The sequence below is a fragment of the Oncorhynchus keta genome, unplaced genomic scaffold, assembly GCF_023373465.1.
Source record: "Oncorhynchus keta strain PuntledgeMale-10-30-2019 unplaced genomic scaffold, Oket_V2 Un_contig_15169_pilon_pilon, whole genome shotgun sequence".
Taxonomy (NCBI): Eukaryota; Metazoa; Chordata; class Actinopteri; order Salmoniformes; family Salmonidae; genus Oncorhynchus; species Oncorhynchus keta.
The window spans coordinates 1-22,392 of record NW_026279167.1 but is presented as its reverse complement, the minus strand read 5'-3'; the positions used below and the strand labels follow the sequence as shown (position 1 = coordinate 22,392).

Sequence of the window (22,392 nt, the reverse complement as noted above, 5' to 3'; positions counted from 1 at the left end):
ACATACTGAGTAGAAACACAATACATATTCATATTGAGTAGAAACACAATACATACATGAGTAGAAACACAATACATATTCATACTGAGTAGAAACACAATACATACTGAGTAGAAACACAATACATATTCATACTGAGTAGAAACACAATACATATTCATATTGAAATACAATACATACTGTAGAAACACAATACATATTGAGTAGAAACACAATACATATTCATATTGAGTAGAAACACAATACATACTGAGTAGAAACACAATACATATTCATACTGAGTAGAAACACAATACATATTCATACTGAGTAGAAACACAATACATATTCATACTGAGTAGAAACACAATACATATTCATACTGAGTAGAAACACAATACATATTCATATTGAGTAGAAACACAATACATATTGAGTAGAAACACAATACATATTCATACTGAGTAGAAACACAATACATATTGAGTAGAAACACAATACATATTGAGTAGAAATGCTAAAAATTCATATACAGTGCCTTGCGAAAGTATTCGGCCCCTTTGAACTTTGCGACCTTTTGCCACATTTCAGGCTTCAAACATAAAGATATAAAACTGTATTTTTTGTGAAGAATCAACAACAAGTGGGACACAATCATGAAGTGGAACGACATTTATTGGATATTTCAAACTTTTTTAACAAATCAAAAACTGAAAAATTGGGCGTGCAAAATTATTCAGCCCCCTTAAGTTAATACTTCGTAGCGCCACCTTTTGCTGCGATTACAGCTGTAAGTCGCTTGGGGTATGTCTCTCAGTTTTGCACATCGAGAGACTGAATTTTTTTCCCATTCCTCCTTGCAAAACAGCTCGAGCTCAGTAAGGTTGGATGGAGAGCATTTGTGAACAGCAGTTTTCAGTTCTTTCCACAGATTCTCGATTGGATTCAGGTCTGGTCTTTGACCTGGCCATTCTAACACCTGGATATGTTTATTTTTTAACATTCCATTGTAGATTTTGCTTTATGTTTTGGATCATTGTCTTGTTGGAAGACAAATCTCCGTCCCAGTCTCAGGTCTTTTGCAGACTCCATCAGGTTTTCTTCCAGAATGGTCCTGTATTTGGCTCCATCCATCTTCCCATCAATTTTAACCATCTTCCCTGTCCCTGCTGAAGAAAAGCAGGCCCAAACCATGATGCTGCCACCACCATGTTTGACAGTGGGGATGGTGTGTTCAGGGTGATGAGCTGTGTTGCTTTTACGCCAAACATAACGTTTTGCATTGTTGCCAAAAAGTTCCATTTTGGTTTCATCTGACCAGAGCACCTTCTTCCACATGTTTGGTGTGTCTCCCAGGTGGCTTGTGGCAAACTTTAAACGACACTTTTTATGGATATCTTTAAGAAATGGCTTTCTTCTTGCCACTCTTCCATAAAGGCCAGATTTGTGCAATATACGACTGATTGTTGTCCTATGGACAGAGTCTCCCACCTCAGCTGTAGATCTCTGCAGTTCATCCAGAGTGATCATGGGCCTCTTGGCTGCATCTCTGATCAGTCTTCTCCTTGTATGAGCTGAAAGTTTAGAGGGACGGCCAGGTCTTGGTAGATTTGCAGTGGTCTGATACTCCTTCCATTTCAATATTATCGCTTGCACAGTGCTCCTTGGGATGTTTAAAGCTTGGGAAATCTTTTTGTATCCAAATCCGGCTTTAAACTTCTTCACAACAGTATCTCGGACCTGCCTGGTGTGTTCCTTGTTCTTCATGATGCTCTCTGCGCTTTTAACGGACCTCTGAGACTATCACAGTGCAGGTGCATTTATACGGAGACTTGATTACACACAGGTGGATTGTATTTATCATCATTAGTCATTTAGGTCAACATTGGATCATTCAGAGATCCTCACTGAACTTCTGGAGAGAGTTTGCTCCACTGAAAGTAAAGGGGCTGAATAATTTTGCACGCCCAATATTTCAGTTTTTGATTTGTTAAAAAAGTTTGAAATATCCAATAAATGTTGTTCCACTTCATGAGTGTGTCACACTTGTTGTTGATTCTTCACAAAAAAATACAGTTTTATATCTTTATGTTTGAAGCCTGAAATGCGGCAAAAGGTCGCAAAGTTCAAGGGGGCCGAATACTTTCGCAAGGCACTGTAGGTGTTGTTTTACAGGGTCAGTCATAGTAGTATGATAGGTGTTGTTTTACAGGGTCAGTCATAGTAGTATGATAGGTGTTGTTTTACAGGGTCAGTCATGGTAGTATGATAGGTGTTGTTTTACAGGGTCAGTCATGATAGTATGATAGGTGTTGTTTTACAGGGTCAGTCATGGTAGTATGATAGGTGTTGTTTTACAGGGTCAGTCATGATAGTATGATAGGTGTTGTTTTACAGGGTCAGTCATGGTAGTATGATAGGTGTTGTTTTACAGGGTCAGTCATGGTAGTATGATAGGTGTTGTTTTACAGGGTCAGTCATGGTAGTATGATAGGTGTTGTTTTACAAGGTCAGTCTAGAATACCTGCCTCCCTAACTAGTGGGTTACCACCCCAAAGCGCTAACCGCTAGGCTACCTGCCTCCCTAACTAGTGGGTTACCACCCCAAAGTGCTCACCGCTAGGCTACCTGCCTCCCTAACTTTTGGGTTACCACCCCAAAGCTCTAACCACTAGGATACCTGCCTCCCTAACTTTTGGGTTACCACCCCAAAGCTCTAACCGCTAGGCTACCTGCCTCCCTAACTTTTGGGTTACCACCCCAAAGCTCTAACCACTAGGCTACCTGCCTCCCTAACTTTTGGGTTACCACCCCAAAGCTCTAACCGCTAGGCTACCTGCCTCCCTAACTAGTGGGTTACCACCCCAAAGCTCTAACCGCTAGGCTACCTGCCTCCCTAACTAGTGGGTTACCACCCCAAAGCTCTAACCGCTAGGCTACCTGCCTCCCTAACTAGTGGGTTACCACCCCAAAGCTCTAACCGCTAGGCTACCTGCCTCCCTAACTAGTGGGTTACCACCCCAAAGCTCTAACCGCTAGGCTACCTGCCTCCCTAACTTGCGCCCAACTTCATTTTGGTTGGAGGAGATATGGGCAGAAACATACAAAAATATCAACTAAATATTGAATCAACATTTATGGACAACTAAAATAAACACATGTCAAAACCAGAACACCATGTCAAATCAACATTTATGGACAATTAAAATAAACACATGTCAAAACCAGAACACCATGTCAAATCAACATTTATGGACAATTAAAATAAACACATGTCAAAACCAGAACACCATGTCAAATCAACATTTATGGACAATTAAAATAAACACATGTCAAAACCAGAACACCATGTCAAATCAACATTTATGGACAATTAAAATAAACACATGTCTAATTCAGACTAAAATACTCACTTCTTAATTCTCTCCCCGAAGCATGCGATTTCCTCCAACAGGTTTTGGACAGTGATGACAGTCTCTTGAACCATGTGAATTTTTTCCATCAAACCTCTCTTCTCGGATTCCTACAACATTAAAGGACCAGTCAGTTCTGCATGTCTTTAGATACATTAAAGGACCAGTCAGTTCTACATGTCTTTAGATACATTAAAGGACCAGTCAGTTCTACATGTCTTTAGATACATTAAAGGACCAGTCAGTTCTACATGTCTTTAGAGACATTAAAGGACCAGTCAGTTCTACGTCTTTAGATACATTAAAGGACCAGTCAGTTCTACATGTCTTTAGATACATTAAAGGACCAGTCAGTTCTACGTCTTTAGATGCATTAAAGGACCAGTCAGTTCTACATGTCTTTAGATACATTAAAGGACCAGTCAGTTCTACATGTCTTTAGATACATTAAAGGACCAGTCAGTTCTACATGTCTTTAGAGACATTAAAGGACCAGTCAGTTCTACATGTCTTTAGATACATTAAAGGACCAGTCAGTTCTACATGTCTTTAGATACATTAAAATGACCAGTCAGTTCTACATGTCTTTAGATACATTATAGGACCAGTCAGTTCTACATGTCTTTAGATACATTAAAGGACCAGTCAGTTCTACATGTCTGACAGACGTCTATAGTCAGACAGACAGAACCTCTACAGTCAGACAGACAGAACCTCCACAGTCAGACAGAACGTCTACAGTCAGACAGACAGATCCTCTACAGTCAGACAGACCGTCTACAGTCAGACAAAACCTCTACAGTCAGACAAAACCTCTACAGTCAGACAGATCCTCTACAGTCAGACAGACAGAACGTCTACAGTCAGACAGATCCTCTACAGTCAGACAGACAGAACCTCTACAGTCAGACAGACAGAACCTCTACAGTCAGACAGACAGAACCTCCACAGTCAGACAGAACGTCTACAGTCAGACAGACAGAACCTCCACAGTCAGACAGAACCTCTACAGTCAGACAGAACATCTACAGTCAGACAGAACGTCTACAGTCAGACAAAACCTCTACAGTCAGACAGAACGTCTACAGTCAGACAAAACCTCTACAGTCAGACAAAGAACCTCTACAGTCAGACAGACAGAACCTCTACAGTCAGACAGACAGAACCTCTACAGTCAGACAGACAGAACCTCTACAGTCAGACAGACAGAACCTCCACAGTCAGACAGACAGAACCTCCACAGTCAGACAGACAGAACCTCTACAGTCAGACAGAACCTCTACAGTCAGACAGAACGTCTACAGTCAGACAGACAGATCCTCTACAGTCAGACAGACAGATCCTCTACAGTCACAGACAGATCCTCTACAGTCAGACAGACAGATCCTCTACAGTCACAGACAGATCCTCTATTTATTTTATTTTATTTATTTCACCTTTATTTAACCAGGTAGGCTAGTTGAGAACAAGTTCTCATTTGCAACTGCGACCTGGCCAAGATAAAGCATAGCAGTGTGAACAGACAACACAGAGTTACACATGGAGTAAACAATTAGCAAGTCAATAACACAGTAGAAAAAAATGGGCAGTCTATATACAATGTGTGCAAAAGGCATGAGGAGGTAGGCGAATAATACAATTTTGCAGATTAACACTGGAGTGATAAATGATCAGATGGGCATGTACAGGTAGAGATATTGGTGTGCAAAAGAGCAGAAAAGTAAATAAATAAAAACAGTATAAAAACAGTATGGGAATGAGGTAGGTGAAAAAGGGTGAGCTATTTACCTATAGACTATGTACAGCTGCAGCGATCGGTTAGCTGCTCGGATAGCTGATGTTTGAAGTTGGAGAGGGAGATAAAAGTCTCCAACTTCAGCGATTTTTGCAAATTCGTTCCAGTCACAGGCAGCAGAGTACTGGAACGAAAGGCGGCCAAATGAGGTGTTGGCTTTAGGGATGATCAGTGAGATACACCTGCTGGAGCGCGTGCTACGGATGGGTGTTGCCATCGTGACCAGTGAACTGAGATAAGGCGGAGCTTTGCCTAGCATGGACTTGTAGATGACCTGGAGCCAGTGGGTCTGACGACGAATATGTAGTGAGGGCCAGCCGACTAGAGCATACAAGTCGCAGTGGTGGGTGGTATAAGGTGCTTTAGTGACAAAACGGATGGCACTGTGATAGACTGCATCCAGTTTGCTGAGTAGAGTGTTGGAAGCCATTTTGTAGATGACATCGCCGAAGTCGAGGATCGGTAGGATAGTCAGTTTTACTAGGGTAAGCTTGGCAGCGTGAGTGAAGGAGGCTTTGTTGCGGAATAGAAAGCCGACTCTGGATTTGATTTTTGATTGGAGATGTTTGATGTGAGTCTGGAAGGAGAGTTTGCAGTCTAGCCAGACACCTAGGTACTTATAGATGTCCACATATTCAAGGTTGGAACCATCCAGGGTGGTGATGCTAGTCGGGCATGCGGGTGCAGGCAGCGATCGGTTGAAAAGCATGCATTTGGTTTTACTCGCGTTTAAGAGCAGTTGGAGGCCACGGAAGGAGTGCTGTATGGCATTGAAGCTCGTTTGGAGGTTGGATAGCACAGTGTCCAATGACGGGCCGAAAGTATATAGAATGGTGTCGTCTGCGTAGAGGTGGATCAGGGAATCGCCCGCAGCAAGAGCAACATCATTGATATATACAGAGAAAAGAGTCGGCCCGAGAATTGAACCCTGTGGCACCCCCATAGAGACTGCCAGAGGACCGGACAGCATGCCCTCTGATTTGACACACTGAACTCTGTCTGCAAAGTAATTGGTGAACCAGGCAAGGCAGTCATCCGAAAAACCGAGGCTGTTGAGTCTGCCGATAAGAATTTGGTGATTGACAGAGTCGAAAGCCTTGGCGAGGTCGATGAAGACGGCTGCACAGTACTGTCTTTTATCGATGGCGGTTATGATATCATTTAGTACCTTGAGTGTGGCTGAGGTGCACCCGTGACCGGCTCGGAAACCAGATTGCACAGCGGAGAAGGTACGGTGGGATTCGAGATGGTCAGTGACCTGTTTGTTGACTTGGCTTTCGAAGACCTTAGATAGGCAGGGCAGGATGGATATAGGTCTATAGCAGTTTGGGTCCAGGGTGTCTCCCCTTTGAAGAGGGGGATGACTGCGGCAGCTTTCAATCCTTGGGGATCTCAGACGATATGAAAGAGAGGTTGAACAGGCTGGTAATAGGGGTTGCGACAATGGCGGCAGATAGTTTCAGAAATAGCGGGTCCAGATTGTCAAGCCCAGCTGATTTGTACGGGTCCAGGTTTTGCAGCTCTTTCAGAACATCTGCTATCTGGATTTGGGTAAAGGAGAACCTGGAGAGGCTTGGGTGAGGAACTACGGGGGGGGCGGAGCTGTTGGCCGAGGTTGGAGTAGCCAGGCGGAAGGCATGGCCAGCCGTTGAGAAGTGCTTATTGAAGTTTTCGATAATCATGGATTTATCGGTGGAGACCGTGTTTCCTAGCCTCAGTGCAGTGGGCAGCTGGGAGGAGGTGCTCTTGTTCTCCATGGACTTCACAGTGTCCCAGAACTTTTTGGAGTTGGAGCTACAGGATGCAAACTTCTGCCTGAAGAAGCTGGCCTTAACTTTCCTGACTGACTGCGTGTATTGGTTCCTGACTTCCCTGAACAGTTGCATATCACGGGGCTATTCGATGCTATTGCAGTCCGCCACAGGATGTTTTTGTGCTAGTCGAGGGCAGTCAGGTCTGGAGTGAACCAAGGGCTGTATCTGTTCTTGGTTCTGCATTTTTTGAACGGAGCATGCTTATCTAAAATGGTGAGGAAGTTACTTTTAAAGAATGACCAGGCATCCTCAACTGACGGGATGAGTTCAATGTCCTTCCAGGATACACGGGCCAGGTCGATTAGAAAGGCCTGCTCACAGAAGTGTTTTAGGGAGCGTTTGACAGTGATGAGGGGTGGTCGTTTGACTGCGGCTCCGTGGCGGATACAGGCGATGAGGCAGTGATCGCTGAGATCCTGGTTGAAGACAGCGGAGGTATATTTGGAGGGCCAGTTGGTCAGGATGACGTCTATGAGGGTGCCCTTGTTTACAGAGTTAGGGTTGTACCTGGTGGGTTCCTTGATGATTTGAGTGAGATTGAGGGCATCTAGCTTAGATTGTAGGACTGCCGGGGTGTTAAGCATATCCCAGTTTAGGTCACCTAACAGAACAAACTCTGAAGCTAGATGGGGGCGATCAATTCACAAATGGTGTCCAGGGCGCAGCTGGGAGCTGACGGGGGTCGGTAGCAGGCGGCAACAGTGATAGACTTGTTTCTGGACAGACAGATCCTCTACAGTCAGACAGACAGATCCTCTACAGTCACAGACAGATCCTCTACAGTCAGACATAACCTCTACAGTCAGACAGACAGATCCTCTACAGTCAGACATAACCTCTACAGTCAGACATAACCTCTACAGTCAGACAGACAGATCCTCTACAGTCAGACATAACCTCTACAGTCAGACAGACAGATCCTCTACAGTCAGACATAACCTCTACAGTCAGACATAACCTCTACAGTCAGACAGACAGATCCTCTACAGTCAGACAGACAGAACCTCTACAGTCAGACAGACAGAACCTCTACAGTCAGACAGATCCTCTACAGTCAGACAGACAGAACCTCTACAGTCAGACAGACAGATCCTCTACAGTCAGACAGACAGAACCTCTACAGTCAGACAGACAGATCCTCTACAGTCAGACAGACAGAACCTCTACAGTCAGATAGACAGATCCTCTACAGTCAGACAGACAGAACCTCTACAGTCAGACAGACCATCTACAGTCAGACAGAACGTCTACAGTCAGACAGAACGTCTACAGTCAGACAGAACGTCTACAGTCAGACAGACAGATCCTCTACAGTCAGACAGACAGATCCTCTACAGTCACAGACAGATCCTCTACAGTCAGACAGACAGATCCTCTACAGTCACAGACAGATCCTCTACAGTCAGACATAACCTCTACAGTCAGACAGACAGATCCTCTACAGTCAGACAGACAGAACCTCTACAGTCAGACAGATCCTCTACAGTCAGACAGACAGAACCTCTACAGTCAGACAGACAGATCCTCTACAGTCAGACAGACAGATCCTCTACAGTCAGACATAACCTCTACAGTCAGACAGACAGATCCTCTACAGTCAGACAGACAGAACCTCTACAGTCAGACAGACAGAACCTCCACAGTCAGACAGACAGATCCTCTACAGTCAGATAGACAGATCCTCTACAGTCAGACAGACAGATCCTCTACAGTCAGACAGACAGATCCTCTACAGTCAGACATAACCTCTACAGTCTGACAGATCCTCTACAGTCAGACAGACAGAACCTCTACAGTCAGACATAACTTCTACAGTCAGACAGACAGATCCTCTACAGTCAGACAGACAGATCCTCTACAGTCAGACAGACAGATCCTCTACAGTCAGTCAGACAGATCCTCTACAGTCAGACAGACAGAACCTCCACAGTCAGACAGACAGATCCTCTACAGTCAGATCCTCTACAGACAGACAGACAGATCCTCTACAGTCAGACAGACAGATCCTCTACAGTCAGATCTTCTACAGTCAGACAGACAGATCCTCTCCAGTCAGACAGATCCTCTACAGTCAGATCCTCTACAGTCAGACAGACAGATCCTCCACAGTCAGACAGACAGATCCTCTACAGTCAGATCCTCTACAGTCAGACAGACAGATCCTCTCCAGTCAGACAGATCCTCTACAGTCAGACAGACAGATCCTCTACAGTCAGACAGACAGATCCTCTATAGTCAGACAGACAGATCCTCTACAGTCAGACAGACAGATCCTCTACAGTCAGACAGACAGATCCTCTACAGTCAGATCCTCTACAGTCAGACAGACAGATCCTCTCCAGTCAGACAGATCCTCTACAGTCAGACAGACAGATCCTCTACAGTCAGACAGACAGAGCTTCTACAGTCAGGTAGATCTTCTATGTAGAAACCCAGCATTATCAGTCATTACCAACTAAAATGACTATGTAGAAACCAGGTATTATGAGTCATTACTATGTAGAAACCCAGCATTATCAGTCATTAACAACTAAAAATACTATGTAGAAACCAGGTATTATGAATCATTACTATGTAGAAACCCAGCATTATTAGCCATTACTATGTAGAACCCAGCATTATCAGTCATTAACAACTAAAAATACTATGTAGAAACCAGGTATTATGAATCATTACTATGTAGAAACCCAGCATTATTAGCCATTACTATGTAGAAACTCAGCATTATCAGTCATTACTATGTAGAAACTCGGCATTATCCGACATTACTATGTAGAACCCCAGCATTATAAGTCATTACCATGTAGCACCCCAGCATTATCAGTCATTGTTATGTAGAAACTCAGTATTATCAGATAAGAGCGTCTGCTAAATGACTTACATGTAAATGTAAATGTAATTACTATGTAGAAACTCAGCATTATCAGTCATTGCGATGTAGAACCACAGCATTATCAGTCATTACTATGTAGAAACCAGGTATTATGAGTCATTATGAAACATAATGGGAAACTATGCTACCTTTTCATCTTCATCATCTTCATCGCCCAAGTCCATATTATCCTGGAAAGAAAAGATTAGTAAAGTGAAGGATAGGAAATGTCCAGACCTGTGGTTCACTACATTAATCCAGGCATTACTATGAGCTGTCCTCCCCTCAGCAGCCTCCACTGGTTGGTGTACAGTAGTAGGTCCATGTAGTGTGTCAGGATGCGAACAGATGACATCACATGACTGATCCTCTGCACTGACTAACACATGATCATGCTGAGGGCTTTGGTAGTAGTTTTAGAATCTAGGAGATAGTGGTAGTAGTTCTAGAATCTAGGGGATAGTGGTAATAGTTGTAGAATCTAGGGGATAGTGGTAGTAGTTCTAGAATCTAGGATATAGTGGTAGTAGTTCTAGAATCTCGGAGATAGTGGTAGTTGTAGAATCTAGGAGATAGTGGTAATAGTTGTAGAATCTAGGGCATAGTGGTAGCAGTTGTAGAATCTAGGAGATAGTGGTAGTAGTTCTAGAATCTAGGAGATAGTGGTAATATTTGTATAATCTAGGAGATAGTGGCAGTTGCAGAATCTAGGAGATAGTGGTAGTAGTTCTAGAATCTAGGAAATAGTGGTAGTTGTAGAATCCAGGGGATAGTGGTAGCAGTTGTAGAATCTAGGAGATAGTGGTAGTTGTAGAATCTAGGGGATAGTGGTAATAGTTGTAGAATCTAGGAGATAGTGGTAGCAGTTGTAGAATCTAGGAGATAGTGGTAGCAGTTGTGGAATCTAGGAGATAGTGGTAGTAGTTGTAGAATCTAGGAGATAGTGGTAATAGTTGTAGAATCTAGGGGATAGTGGTAATAGTTGTAGAATCTAGGGGATAGTGGTAATTGTTGTAGAATCTAGGAGATAGTGGTAATATTTGTAGAATCTAGGGATAGTGGTAATAGTTGTAGAATCTAGGGGATAGTGGTAATAGTTGTAGAATCTAGGGGATCGTGGTAATAGTTGTAGAATCTAGGAGATAGTGGTAATAGTTGTAGAATCTAGGAGATAGTGGTAGTAGTTGTAGAATCTAGGGGATAGTGGTAATAGTTGTAGAATCTAGGGGATAGTGGTAATAGTTGTAGAATCTAGGGGATAGTGGTAGTAGTTGTAGAATCTAGGAGATAGTGGTAGTAGTTCTAGAATCTAGGAGATCGTGGTAATAGTTGTAGAATCTAGGAGATAGTGGTAATAGTTGTAGAATCTAGGAGATAGTGGTAGTAGTTGTAGAATCTAGGAGCTAGTGGTAATATTTGTAGAATCTAGGGGATAGTGGTAGCAGTTGTAGAATCTAGGGGATAGTGGTAATAGTTGTAGAATCTAGGAGATATTGGTAGTTGTAGAATCTAGGAGATAGTGGTAGTTGTAGAATCTAGGGGATAGTGGTAGCAGTTCTAGAATCTAGGAGATAGTGGTAGTAGTTGTAGAATCTAGGAGATAGTGGTAATAGTTGTAGAATCTAGGAGATAGTGGTAATAGTTGTAGAATATAGGAGATAGTGGTAGTAGTTGTAGAATCTAGGAGATAGTGGTAGTTGTAGAATCTATGGGATAGTGGTAGCAGTTCTAGAATCTAGGAGATAGTGGTAGTAGTTGTAGAATCTAGGAGATAGTGGTAATAGTTGTAGAATCTAGGAGATAGTGGTAATAGTTGTAGAATCTAGGAGATAGTGGTAATAGTTGTAGAATCTAGGGGATAGTGGTAGTAGTTCTAGAATCTAGGAGATAGTGGTAGTAGTTCTAGAATCTAGGAGATAGTGGTAATAGTTGTAGTATCTAGGAGATAGTGGTAATAGTTGTATAATCTAGGGGATAGTGGTAGTAGTTGTAGAATCTAGGAGATGGTGGTAGTTGTAGAATCTAGGAGATAGTGGTAATAGTTCTAGAATCTAGGTGATAGTGGTAGTAGTTGTAGAATCTAGGAGATAGTGGTAGTTGTAGAATCTAGGGGATAGTGGTAATAGTTGTAGAATCTAGGAGATAGTGGTAGTAGTTGTAGAATCTAGGAGATAGTGGTAGAAGTTCTAGAATCTAGGAGATAGTGGTAATAGTTGTAGAATCTAGGAGATAGTGGTAGTTGTAGAATCTAGGAGATAGTGGTAGTTGTAGAATCTATGGGATAGTGGTAATAGTTGAAGAATCTAGGAGATAGTGGTAGCAGTTGTAGAATCTAGGAGATAGTGGTAGTAGTTGTAGAATCTAGGAGATAGTGGTAGTAGTTGTAGAATCTAGGAGATAGTGGTAATAGTTGAAGAATCTAGGGGATAGTGGTAATAGTTGTAGAATTTTGGGGATAGTGGTAATAGTTGTAGAATCTAGGGGATAGTGGTAATAGTTGTAGAATCTAGGGATAGTGGTAATAGTTGTAGAATCTAGGAGATAGTGGTAATAGGTATAGAAACTAGGAGATAGTGGTAGTTGTAGAATCTAGGAGATAGTGGTAGTAGTTGTAGAATCTAGGAGATAGTGGTAATAGTTGTAGAATCTAGGAGATAGTGGTAGTAGTTGTAGAATCTAGGAGATAGTGGTAGTAGTTGTAGAATCTAGGAGATAGTGGTAGTTGTAGAATCTAGGAGATAGTGGTAATAGTTGTAGAATCTAGGAGATAGTGGTAATAGTTGTAGAATCTAGGAGATAGTGGTAGTTGTAGAATCTAGGAGATAGTGGTAGGTGTAGAATCTAGGAGATAGTGGTAGTTGTAGAATCTAGGAGATAGTGGTAGTAGTTGTAGAATCTAGGAGATAGTGGTAGTAGTTGTAGAATCTAGGAGATAGTGGTAATAGTTGTAGAATCTAGGAGATAGTGGTAATAGTTGTAGAATCTAGGAGATAGTGGTAGTAGTTCTAGAATCTAGGAGATAGTGGTAGTAGTTCCAGAATCTAGGAGATAGTGGTAGTTGTAGAATCTATGGGATAGTGGTAATAGTTGAAGAATCTAGGAGATAGTGGTAGCAGTTGAAGAATCTAGGAGATAGTGGTAGCAGTTGTAGAATCTAGGAGATAGTGGTAATAGTTGTATAATCTAGGAGATAGTGGTAGTTGTAGAATATAGGAGATAGTGGTAGTTGTCGAATCTAGGAGATAGTGGTAGGTGTAGAATCTAGGAGATAGTGGTAGTAGTTCTAGAATCTAGGAGATAGTGGTAGTAGTTCTAGAATCTAGGAGATAGTGGTAATAGTTCTAGAATCTAGGAGATAGTGGTAGTAGTTCTAGAATCTAGGAGATAGTGGTAATAGTTCTAGAATCTAGGAGATAGTGGTAGTAGTTCTAGAATCTAGGAGATAGTGGTAGTAGTTCTAGAATCTAGGAGATAGTGGTAGTTGTAGAATCTAGGAGATAGTGGTAGGTGTAGAATCTAGGAGATAGTGGTAGTTGTAGAATCTAGGAGATAGTGGTAGTAGTTGTAGAATCTAGGAGATAGTGGTAGTAGTTGTAGAATCTAGGAGATAGTGGTAATAGTTGTAGAATCTAGGAGATAGTGGTAATAGTTGTAGAATCTAGGAGATAGTGGTAGTAGTTCTAGAATCTAGGAGATAGTGGTAGTAGTTCCAGAATCTAGGAGATAGTGGTAGTTGTAGAATCTATGGGATAGTGGTAATAGTTGAAGAATCTAGGAGATAGTGGTAGCAGTTGAAGAATCTAGGAGATAGTGGTAGCAGTTGTAGAATCTAGGAGATAGTGGTAATAGTTGTATAATCTAGGAGATAGTGGTAGTTGTAGAATATAGGAGATAGTGGTAGTTGTCGAATCTAGGAGATAGTGGTAGGTGTAGAATCTAGGAGATAGTGGTAGTAGTTCTAGAATCTAGGAGATAGTGGTAGTAGTTCTAGAATCTAGGAGATAGTGGTAATAGTTCTAGAATCTAGGAGATAGTGGTAGTAGTTCTAGAATCTAGGAGATAGTGGTAATAGTTCTAGAATCTAGGAGATAGTGGTAGTAGTTCTAGAATCTAGGAGATAGTGGTAATGGTTGTAGGGGAATAGGATTAAACATGGCTGTTTGGAGTGAGGCGCTGTACTGACCAGGTCCTGGTTGGCCCGTCCAGATGCAATCTGAAGATAGTTCCATGTGATGAGCAGAACCAGACAGAGAGGCAACATGTAGAACTCCCAATGCCACACCGCCAGCAGGAATATCTATAGGAAGAGATGAGAGGACGGGAGGGGAGAGGAGGAGAAGAGAAGTAGCATAGGACAGAGGGGAGCGGAGTCGGGAAGGAGAAGGAGTAGGGAAGGAGATGAGGGGAGAGGAGTAGGGGATGAGATGAGGGAAGAGGGGAGAGGAGAGGCGGGGATGAGAGGGAAGGAGAGAAGATGATAGAAAGGAGGGGAAGAAGAAATGAAGAGAGAAGAGGAGAGGAGTAGGAAGGGTAGAGGAGGAGATGGGAGGAGGGGAGAGGAAAGGAGAGAAGCAGAGGAAAAGAGAAGAGGGGAGGAGTAGGGGAGAGGAGGGGAGAGGAGAGGCAGATGGGAGAAGAGGGGAGGAGAGGGGGAGGAGTAGGGGGAGAGAAGAGGAGATGAGAGGATGAGTACAGGGGAGGAGTAGGGGAGAGGAGAGGCGGATGGGAGAAGAGGGGAGGAGAGGGGGAGGAGTAGGGGAGAGAGAAGAGGAGATGAGAGGATGAGTACAGGGGAGGAGTAGGGGAGAGGAGAGGTGGATGGGAGAAGAGGAGAGGAGAGGGGGAGGAGTAGGGGAGAGAGAAGAGGAGATGAGAGGATGAGTACAGGGGAGGAGTAGGGGAGAGGAGAGGCAGATGGGAGAAGAGGGGAGGAGTAGGGGGAGAGAAGAGGAGATGAGAGGATGAGTACAGGGGAGGAGTAGGGGGGAGAGAAGAGGAGAAGGGAGGGGAGATGAGAGGATGAGTACAGGGGAGGAGTAGGGGGGAGAGAAGAGGAGAAGGGAGGGGAGATGAGAGGATGAGTACAGGGGAGGAGTAGGGGGGAGAGAAGAGGAGAAGGGAGGGGAGATGAGAGGATGAGTACATATCTATACACATATCTATAGCAGGGGCTAGAATCTGTCCTCTCACAGTACATATCTATAGCAGGGGCTAGAATCTGTCCTCTCACAGTACATATCTATAGCAGGGGCTAGAATCTGTCCTCTCACAGTACATATCTATAGCAGGGGCTAGAATCTATCCTCTCACAGTACATATCTATAGCAGGGGCTAGAATCTATCCTCTCACAGTACATATCTATAGCAGGGGCTAGAATCTGTCCTCTCACACTACATATCTATAGCAGGGGCTAGAATCTGTCCTCTCACAGTACATATCTATAGCAGGGGCTAGAATCTGCCCTCTCACACTACATATCTATAGCAGGGGCTAGAATCTATCCTCTCACAGTACATATCTATAGCAGGGGCTAGAATCTATCCTCTCACAGTACATATCTATAGCAGGGGCTAGAATCTGCCCTCTCACACTACATATCTATAGCAGGGGCTAGAATCTGTCCTCTCACAGTACATATCTATAGCAGGGGCTAGAATCTGCCCTCTCACACTACATATCTATAGCAGGGGCTAGAATCTGTCCTCTCACAGTACATATCTATAGCAGGGGCTAGAATCTGCCCTCTCACACTACATATCTATAGCAGGGGCTAGAATCTGTCCTCTCACAGTACATATCTATAGCAGGGGCTAGAATCTGTCCTCTCACACTACATATCTATAGCAGGGGCTAGAATCTGTCCTCTCACAGTACATATCTATAGCAGGGGCTAGAATCTGCCCTCTCACAGTACATATCTATAGCAGGGGCTAGAATCTGTCCTCTCACAGTACATATCTATAGCAGGGGCTAGAATCTGTCCTCTCACAGTATATATCTATAGCAGGGGCTAGAATCTATCCTCTCACAGTACATATCTATAGCAGGGGCTAGAATCTGTCCTCTCACACTACATATCTATAGCAGGGGCTAGAATCTGTCCTCTCACAGTACATATCTATAGCAGGGGCTAGAATCTGTCCTCTCACAGCACATATCTATAGCAGGGGCTAGAATCTGTCCTCTCACAGTACATATCTATAGCAGGGGCTAGAATCTATCCTCTCACAGTACATATCTATAGCAGGGGCTAGAATCTGTCCTCTCACAGTACATATCTATAGCAGGGGCTAGAATCTGTCCTCTCACAGTACATATCTATAGCAGGGGCTAGAATCTGTCCTCTCACAGTACATATCTATAGCAGGGGCTAGAATCTATCCTCTCACAGTACATATCTATAGCAGGGGCTAGAATCTGTCCTCTCACACTACATATCTATAGCAGGGGCTAGAATCTGTCCTCTCACAGCACATATCTATAGCAGGGGCTAGAATCTATCCTCTCACAGTACATATCTATAGCAGGGGCTAGAATCTGTCCTCTCACAGTAGTACATATCTATAGCAGGGGCTAGAATCTGTCCTCTCACAGTACATATCTATAGCAGGGGCTAGAATCTGTCCTCTCACACTACATATCTATAGCAGGGGCTAGAATCTATCCTCTCACAGTACATATCTATAGCAGGGGCTAGAATCTGTCCTCTCACAGTACATATCTATAGCAGGGGCTAGAATCTATCCTCTCACAGTACATATCTATAGCAGGGGCTAGAATCTGTCCTCTCACAGTACATATCTATAGCAGGGGCTAGAATCTATCCTCTCACAGTACATATCTATAGCAGGGGCTAGAATCTGTCCTCTCACAGTACATATCTATAGCAGGGGCTAGAATCTATCCTCTCACAGTACATATCTATTGCAGGGGCTAGAATCTATCCTCTCACAGTATATATCTATAGCAGGGGCTAGAATCTATCCTCTCACAGTATATATCTATAGCAGGGGGTAGAATCTATCCTCTCACAGTACATATCTACAGCAGGGGCTAAAATCTGTCCTCTCACAGTACATATAGTGGGGCAAAAAAGTATTTAGTCAGCCACCAATTGTGCAAGTTCTCTCACTTAAAAAGATGAGAGAGGCCTGTCATTTTCATCATAGGTACACTTCAACTATGACAGACAAAATGAGAAAATCACATTGTAAGTATATAAGTATTTGATCACCTACAAACAAGCAAGATTTCTGGCTCTCACAGACCTGTAACTTCTTATTTTAGAGGCTCCTCTGTCCTCCACTCGTTACCTGTATTAATGGCACCTGTTTGAACTTGTTATCAGTATAAAAGACACCTGTCCACAACCTCAAACAGTCACACTCCAAACTCCACTATGGCCAAGACCAAAGAGCTGTCAAAGGACACCAGAAACAAAATTGTAGACCTGCACCAGGCTGGGAAGACTGAATCTGCAATAGGTAAGCAGCTTGGTTTGAAGAAATCAACTGTGGGAGCAATTATTAGGAAATGGAAGACATACAAGACCACTGATAATCTCCCTCGATCTGGGGCTCCACGCAAGATCTCACCCCGTGGGGTCAAAATGATCACAAGAACGGTGAGCAAAAATCCCAGAACCACACGAGTGGACCTAGTGAATGAACTGCAGAGAGCTGGGACCAAAGTAACAAAGCCTACCATCAGTAACACACTACGCCGCCAGGGACTCAAATCCTGCAGTGCCAGACGTGTCCCCTTGCTTAAGCCAATACATGTCCAGGCCCGTCTGAAGTTTTCTAGAGAGCATTTGGATGATCCAGAAGAAGATTGGGAGAATGTCATATGGTCAGATGAAACCAAAATATAACTTTTGGTAAAAACTCAACTCGTCGTGTTTTTGGAGGACAAAGAATGCTGAGTTGCATCCAAACCCCATACTGTGGTTTTCTGGATGTTTCTGGATGTTTCTGGATGTTTCTGGATGTTTCTGGATGTTTTTCTTCTCATTTTGTCTGTCCTAGTTGAAGTGTACCTATGATGAAAATTACAGGCATGGACACATCCATACATATGTAGAAGCTGGAAGTAGAAGCCTGAGCGTTGTTGTCCATTAGTTTACTCTAATTAGGGGAGGGGTGGGAGGGTTAGAAAGTAATGAATGAAAATATCTTTTAAAAGGATACAGTGCATTGGGAAAGTATTCAGACCCCTTGGCTTTTTACACATTTTGTTACGTTACAACCTTATTCTAAAATGGATTCAATCGTTTTTCCCCTCTTCAATCAAACACTAAATACCCCATAATGACAATGCAAGAACAGTTTAAAAAAAATGTTGCATGTATGTAAAACCTAAATTTACGTAAACCTTATTTACGTAAGTATTCAGACCCTTTGCCCTGAGATTAAATTGAGCTCAGGTTCACCCTGTTTCCATTGATCATCCTTCAGATGTTTCTACAACTTTGTTGGAGTCCACCTGGGGAAATTCAATTGATCTGACATGTTTTGAAAGGCACACACCTGTCTATATATATATATATATATGAATGAATATGAGAACAAACACCATTGTAAATACAACCCATATTTATGCTTATTTATTTTCCCTTGTGTACTTTAACCATTTGTACATCGTTACAACACTGTATATATATATATAATATGACATTTGAGAGGCTGACTGCTACAGACAGAGAGAGAGAGAGGCTGACTGCTACAGACAGAGACAGAGAGAGGCTGACTGCTACAGACAGAGACAGAGAGAGGCTGACTGCTACAGACAGAGACAGAGAGAGAGGCTGACTGCTACAGACAGAGACAGAGAGAGGCTGACTGCTACAGACAGAGACAGAGAGAGGCTGACTGCTACAGACAGAGACAGAGAGAGGCTGACTGCTACAGACAGAGAGAGAGAGGCTGACTGCTACAGACAGAGAGAGAGAGGCTGACTGCTACAGACAGAGAGAGAGAGAGGCTGACTGCTACAGACAGAGAGAGAGAGGCTGACTGCTACAGACAGAGAGAGAGAGAGGCTGACTGCTACAGACAGAGAGAGAGAGAGGCTGACTGCTAAAACAGACAGAGAGAGAGGCTGACTGCTACAGACAGAGAGAGAGAGGCTGACTGCTACAGACAGAGACAGAGAGAGAGGCTGACTGCTACAGACAGAGAGAGAGAGAGGCTGACTGCTACAAACAGACAGAGAGAGAGCTGACTGCTACAGACAGAGAGAGAGAGAGGCTGACTGCTACAGACAGAGACAGAGAGAGAGAGGCTGACTGCTACAGACAGAGAGAGAGAGGCTGACTGCTACAGACAGAGAGAGAGAGAGGCTGACTGCTACAGACAGAGAGAGAGAGAGGCTGACTGCTACAGACAGAGAGAGAGAGAGAGGCTGACTGCTACAGACAGAGAGAGAGAGAGGCTGACTGCTACAAACAGACAGAGAGAGAGGCTGACTGCTACAGACAGAGACAGAGAGAGAGATGCTGACTGCTACAGACAGAGAGAGGCTGACTGCTACAGACAGAGACAGAGAGAGAGATGCTGACTGCTACAGACAGAGAGAGAGAGAGAGGCTGACTGCTACAGACAGAGAGAGAGAGGCTGACTGCTACAAACAGAGAGAGAGAGAGAGGCTGACTGCTACAGACAGAGACAGAGAGAGGCTGACTGCTACAAACAGAGAGAGAGAGAGGCTGACTGCTACAAACAGAGAGAGAGAGGCTGACTGCTACAAACAGACAGAGAGAGAGGCTGACTGCTACAGACAGAGACAGAGAGAGAGATGCTGACTGCTACAGACAGAGAGAGGCTGACTGCTACAGACAGAGAGAGAGAGAGGCTGACTGCTACAGACAGAGAGAGAGAGAGAGAGGCTGACTGCTACAGACAGAGACAGAGAGAGGCTGACTGCTACAAACAGAGAGAGAGAGAGGCTGACTGCTACAGACAGAGACAGAGAGAGGCTGACTGCTACAAACAGAGAGAGAGAGAGGCTGACTGCTACAGACAGAGACAGAGAGAGGATGACTGCTACAGACAGAGACAGAGATAGATTCCCATATTGAGAACACCTACAGACAGAGACAGAGATAGATTCCCATATTGAGAACACCTACAGACAGAGACAGAGATAGATTCCCATATTGAGAACACCTACAGACAGAGACAGAGACAGATTCCCATATTGAGAACACCTACAGACAGAGACAGATAGATTCCCATATTGAGAACACCTACAGACAGAGACAGAGACAGAGACAGATTCCCATATTGAGAACACCTACAGACAGAGACAGATTCCCATATTGAGAACACCTAGACAGAGACAGAGACAGAGACAGATTCCCATATTGAGAACACCTACAGACAGAGACAGATTCCCATATTGAGAACACCTACAGACAGAGACAGAGATAGATTCCCATATTGAGAACACCTACAGACAGAGACAGAGACAGATTCCCATATTGAGAACACCTACAGACAGAGACAGATTCCCATATTGAGAACACCTACAGACAGAGACAGACAGAGATAGATTCCCATATTGAGAACACCTACAGACAGAGACAGAGATAGATTCCCATATTGAGAACACCTACAGACAGAGACAGAGACAGATTCCCATATTGAGAACACCTACAGACAGAGAGAGACAGATTCCCATATTGAGAACACCTACAGACAGAGACAGAGATAGATTCCCATATTGAGAACACCTACAGACAGAGACAGAGACAGATTCCCATATTGAGAACACCTACAGACAGAGACAGAGACAGATTCCCATATTGAGAACACCTACAGACAGAGACAGAGAGATTCCCATATTGAGAACACCTACAGACAGAGACAGAGACAGAGACAGATTCCCATATTGAGAACACCTACAGACAGAGACAGAGACAGATTCCCATATTGAGAACACCTACAGACAGAGACAGAGACAGATAGATTCCCATATTGAGAACACCTACAGACAGAGACAGAGATAGATTCCCATATTGAGAACACCTACAGACAGAGACAGAGAGAGACAGATTCCCATATTGAGAACACCTACAGACAGAGACAGAGATAGATTCCCATATTGAGAACACCTACAGACAGAGACAGAGAGAGACAGATTCCCATATTGAGAACACCTACAGACAGAGACAGAGACAGATTCCCATATTGAGAACACCTACAGACAGAGACAGAGATAGATTCCCATATTGAGAACACCTACAGACAGAGACAGAGACAGATTCCCATATTGAGAACACCTACAGACAGAGACAGAGATAGATTCCCATATTGAGAACACCTACAGACAGAGACAGAGATAGATTCCCATATTGAGAACACCTACAGACAGAGACAGAGATAGATTCCCATATTGAGAACACCTACAGACAGAGACAGATTCCCATATTGAGAACACCTACAGACAGAGACAGAGACAGAGACAGATTCCCATATTGAGAACACCTACAGACAGAGACAGAGAGAGACAGATTCCCATATTGAGAACACCTACAGACAGAGACAGAGATAGATTCCCATATTGAGAACACCTACAGACAGAGACAGAGATAGATTCCCATATTGAGAACACCTACAGACAGAGACAGATAGATTCCCATATTGAGAACACCTACAGACAGAGACAGATAGATTCCCATATTGAGAACACCTACAGACAGAGACAGATAGATTCCCATATTGAGAACACCTACAGACAGAGACAGAGAGAGATAGATTCCCATATTGAGAACACCTACAGACAGAGACAGATAGATTCCCATATTGAGAACACCTACAGACAGAGAGAGATAGATTCCCATATTGAGAACACCTACAGACAGAGACAGATAGATTCCCATATTGAGAACACCTACAGACAGAGACAGATAGATTCCCATATTGAGAACACCTACAGACAGAGACAGAGATAGATTCCCATATTGAGAACACCTACAGACAGAGACAGAGATAGATTCCCATATTGAGAACACCTACAGACAGAGACAGATAGATTCCCATATTGAGAACACCTATTGACTGGAAATGGGGAACCCCCTGCTAGGGACTCTGGTTGTATGGGAGACACTGTAGATGGTGCTGCTATACTCCAGTATATCTAGTTTGGTAATGCTACGTTGAGATGTTGAAAAGGGTGACTGCCTCACCAGGAAGGCTATGAGACTCCTCTGGAAACTCTCCCACTGGAAACAGCTGTTGATGTACTGGAACGTGGACTGCACTGCTCTGTAAAGGTTACGCACGCAGTACACACGTTACGCGCCAACATCTGGAACGAATACAGAAACACACCTTAACAAGATGCTGAGAACAACACAAAATGGCTGCCTGTTTCACAATATTTTAACTATGGAGATTCATTTAGCAAACCTTTTTAGAAAACTTGGGATTGTCTTCCATGAATTTCTTCTCCTTTGGTTTAAATGTTCTGATAGCTGCTCTGACCTAAAAACACAAGATGAAAACAGAAGTCAAATG

General features: G+C 43.5%; 1 protein-coding gene across 1 annotated transcript in view; it reads right to left on the bottom strand.

Annotated features, from left to right (window-relative positions):
* The window catches only part of LOC127918884 (multiple C2 and transmembrane domain-containing protein 2-like), a 35,974-nt gene extending 13,814 nt beyond the window's left edge, over positions 1–22,160 (bottom strand). The window contains exons 1-4 of the mRNA XM_052502162.1: positions 22,062–22,160; positions 14,057–14,170; positions 10,023–10,064; positions 3,393–3,502 (exon numbers count right to left, since the gene is read on the bottom strand). Coding sequence (XP_052358122.1) covers positions 3,393–3,502; positions 10,023–10,064; positions 14,057–14,134 — 230 coding nt within the window. The 5' untranslated portion in view covers positions 14,135–14,170; positions 22,062–22,160. The remainder of the gene's footprint in view (positions 1–3,392; positions 3,503–10,022; positions 10,065–14,056; positions 14,171–22,061) is intronic.
* Positions 22,161–22,392: the final 232 nt, after the last annotated feature.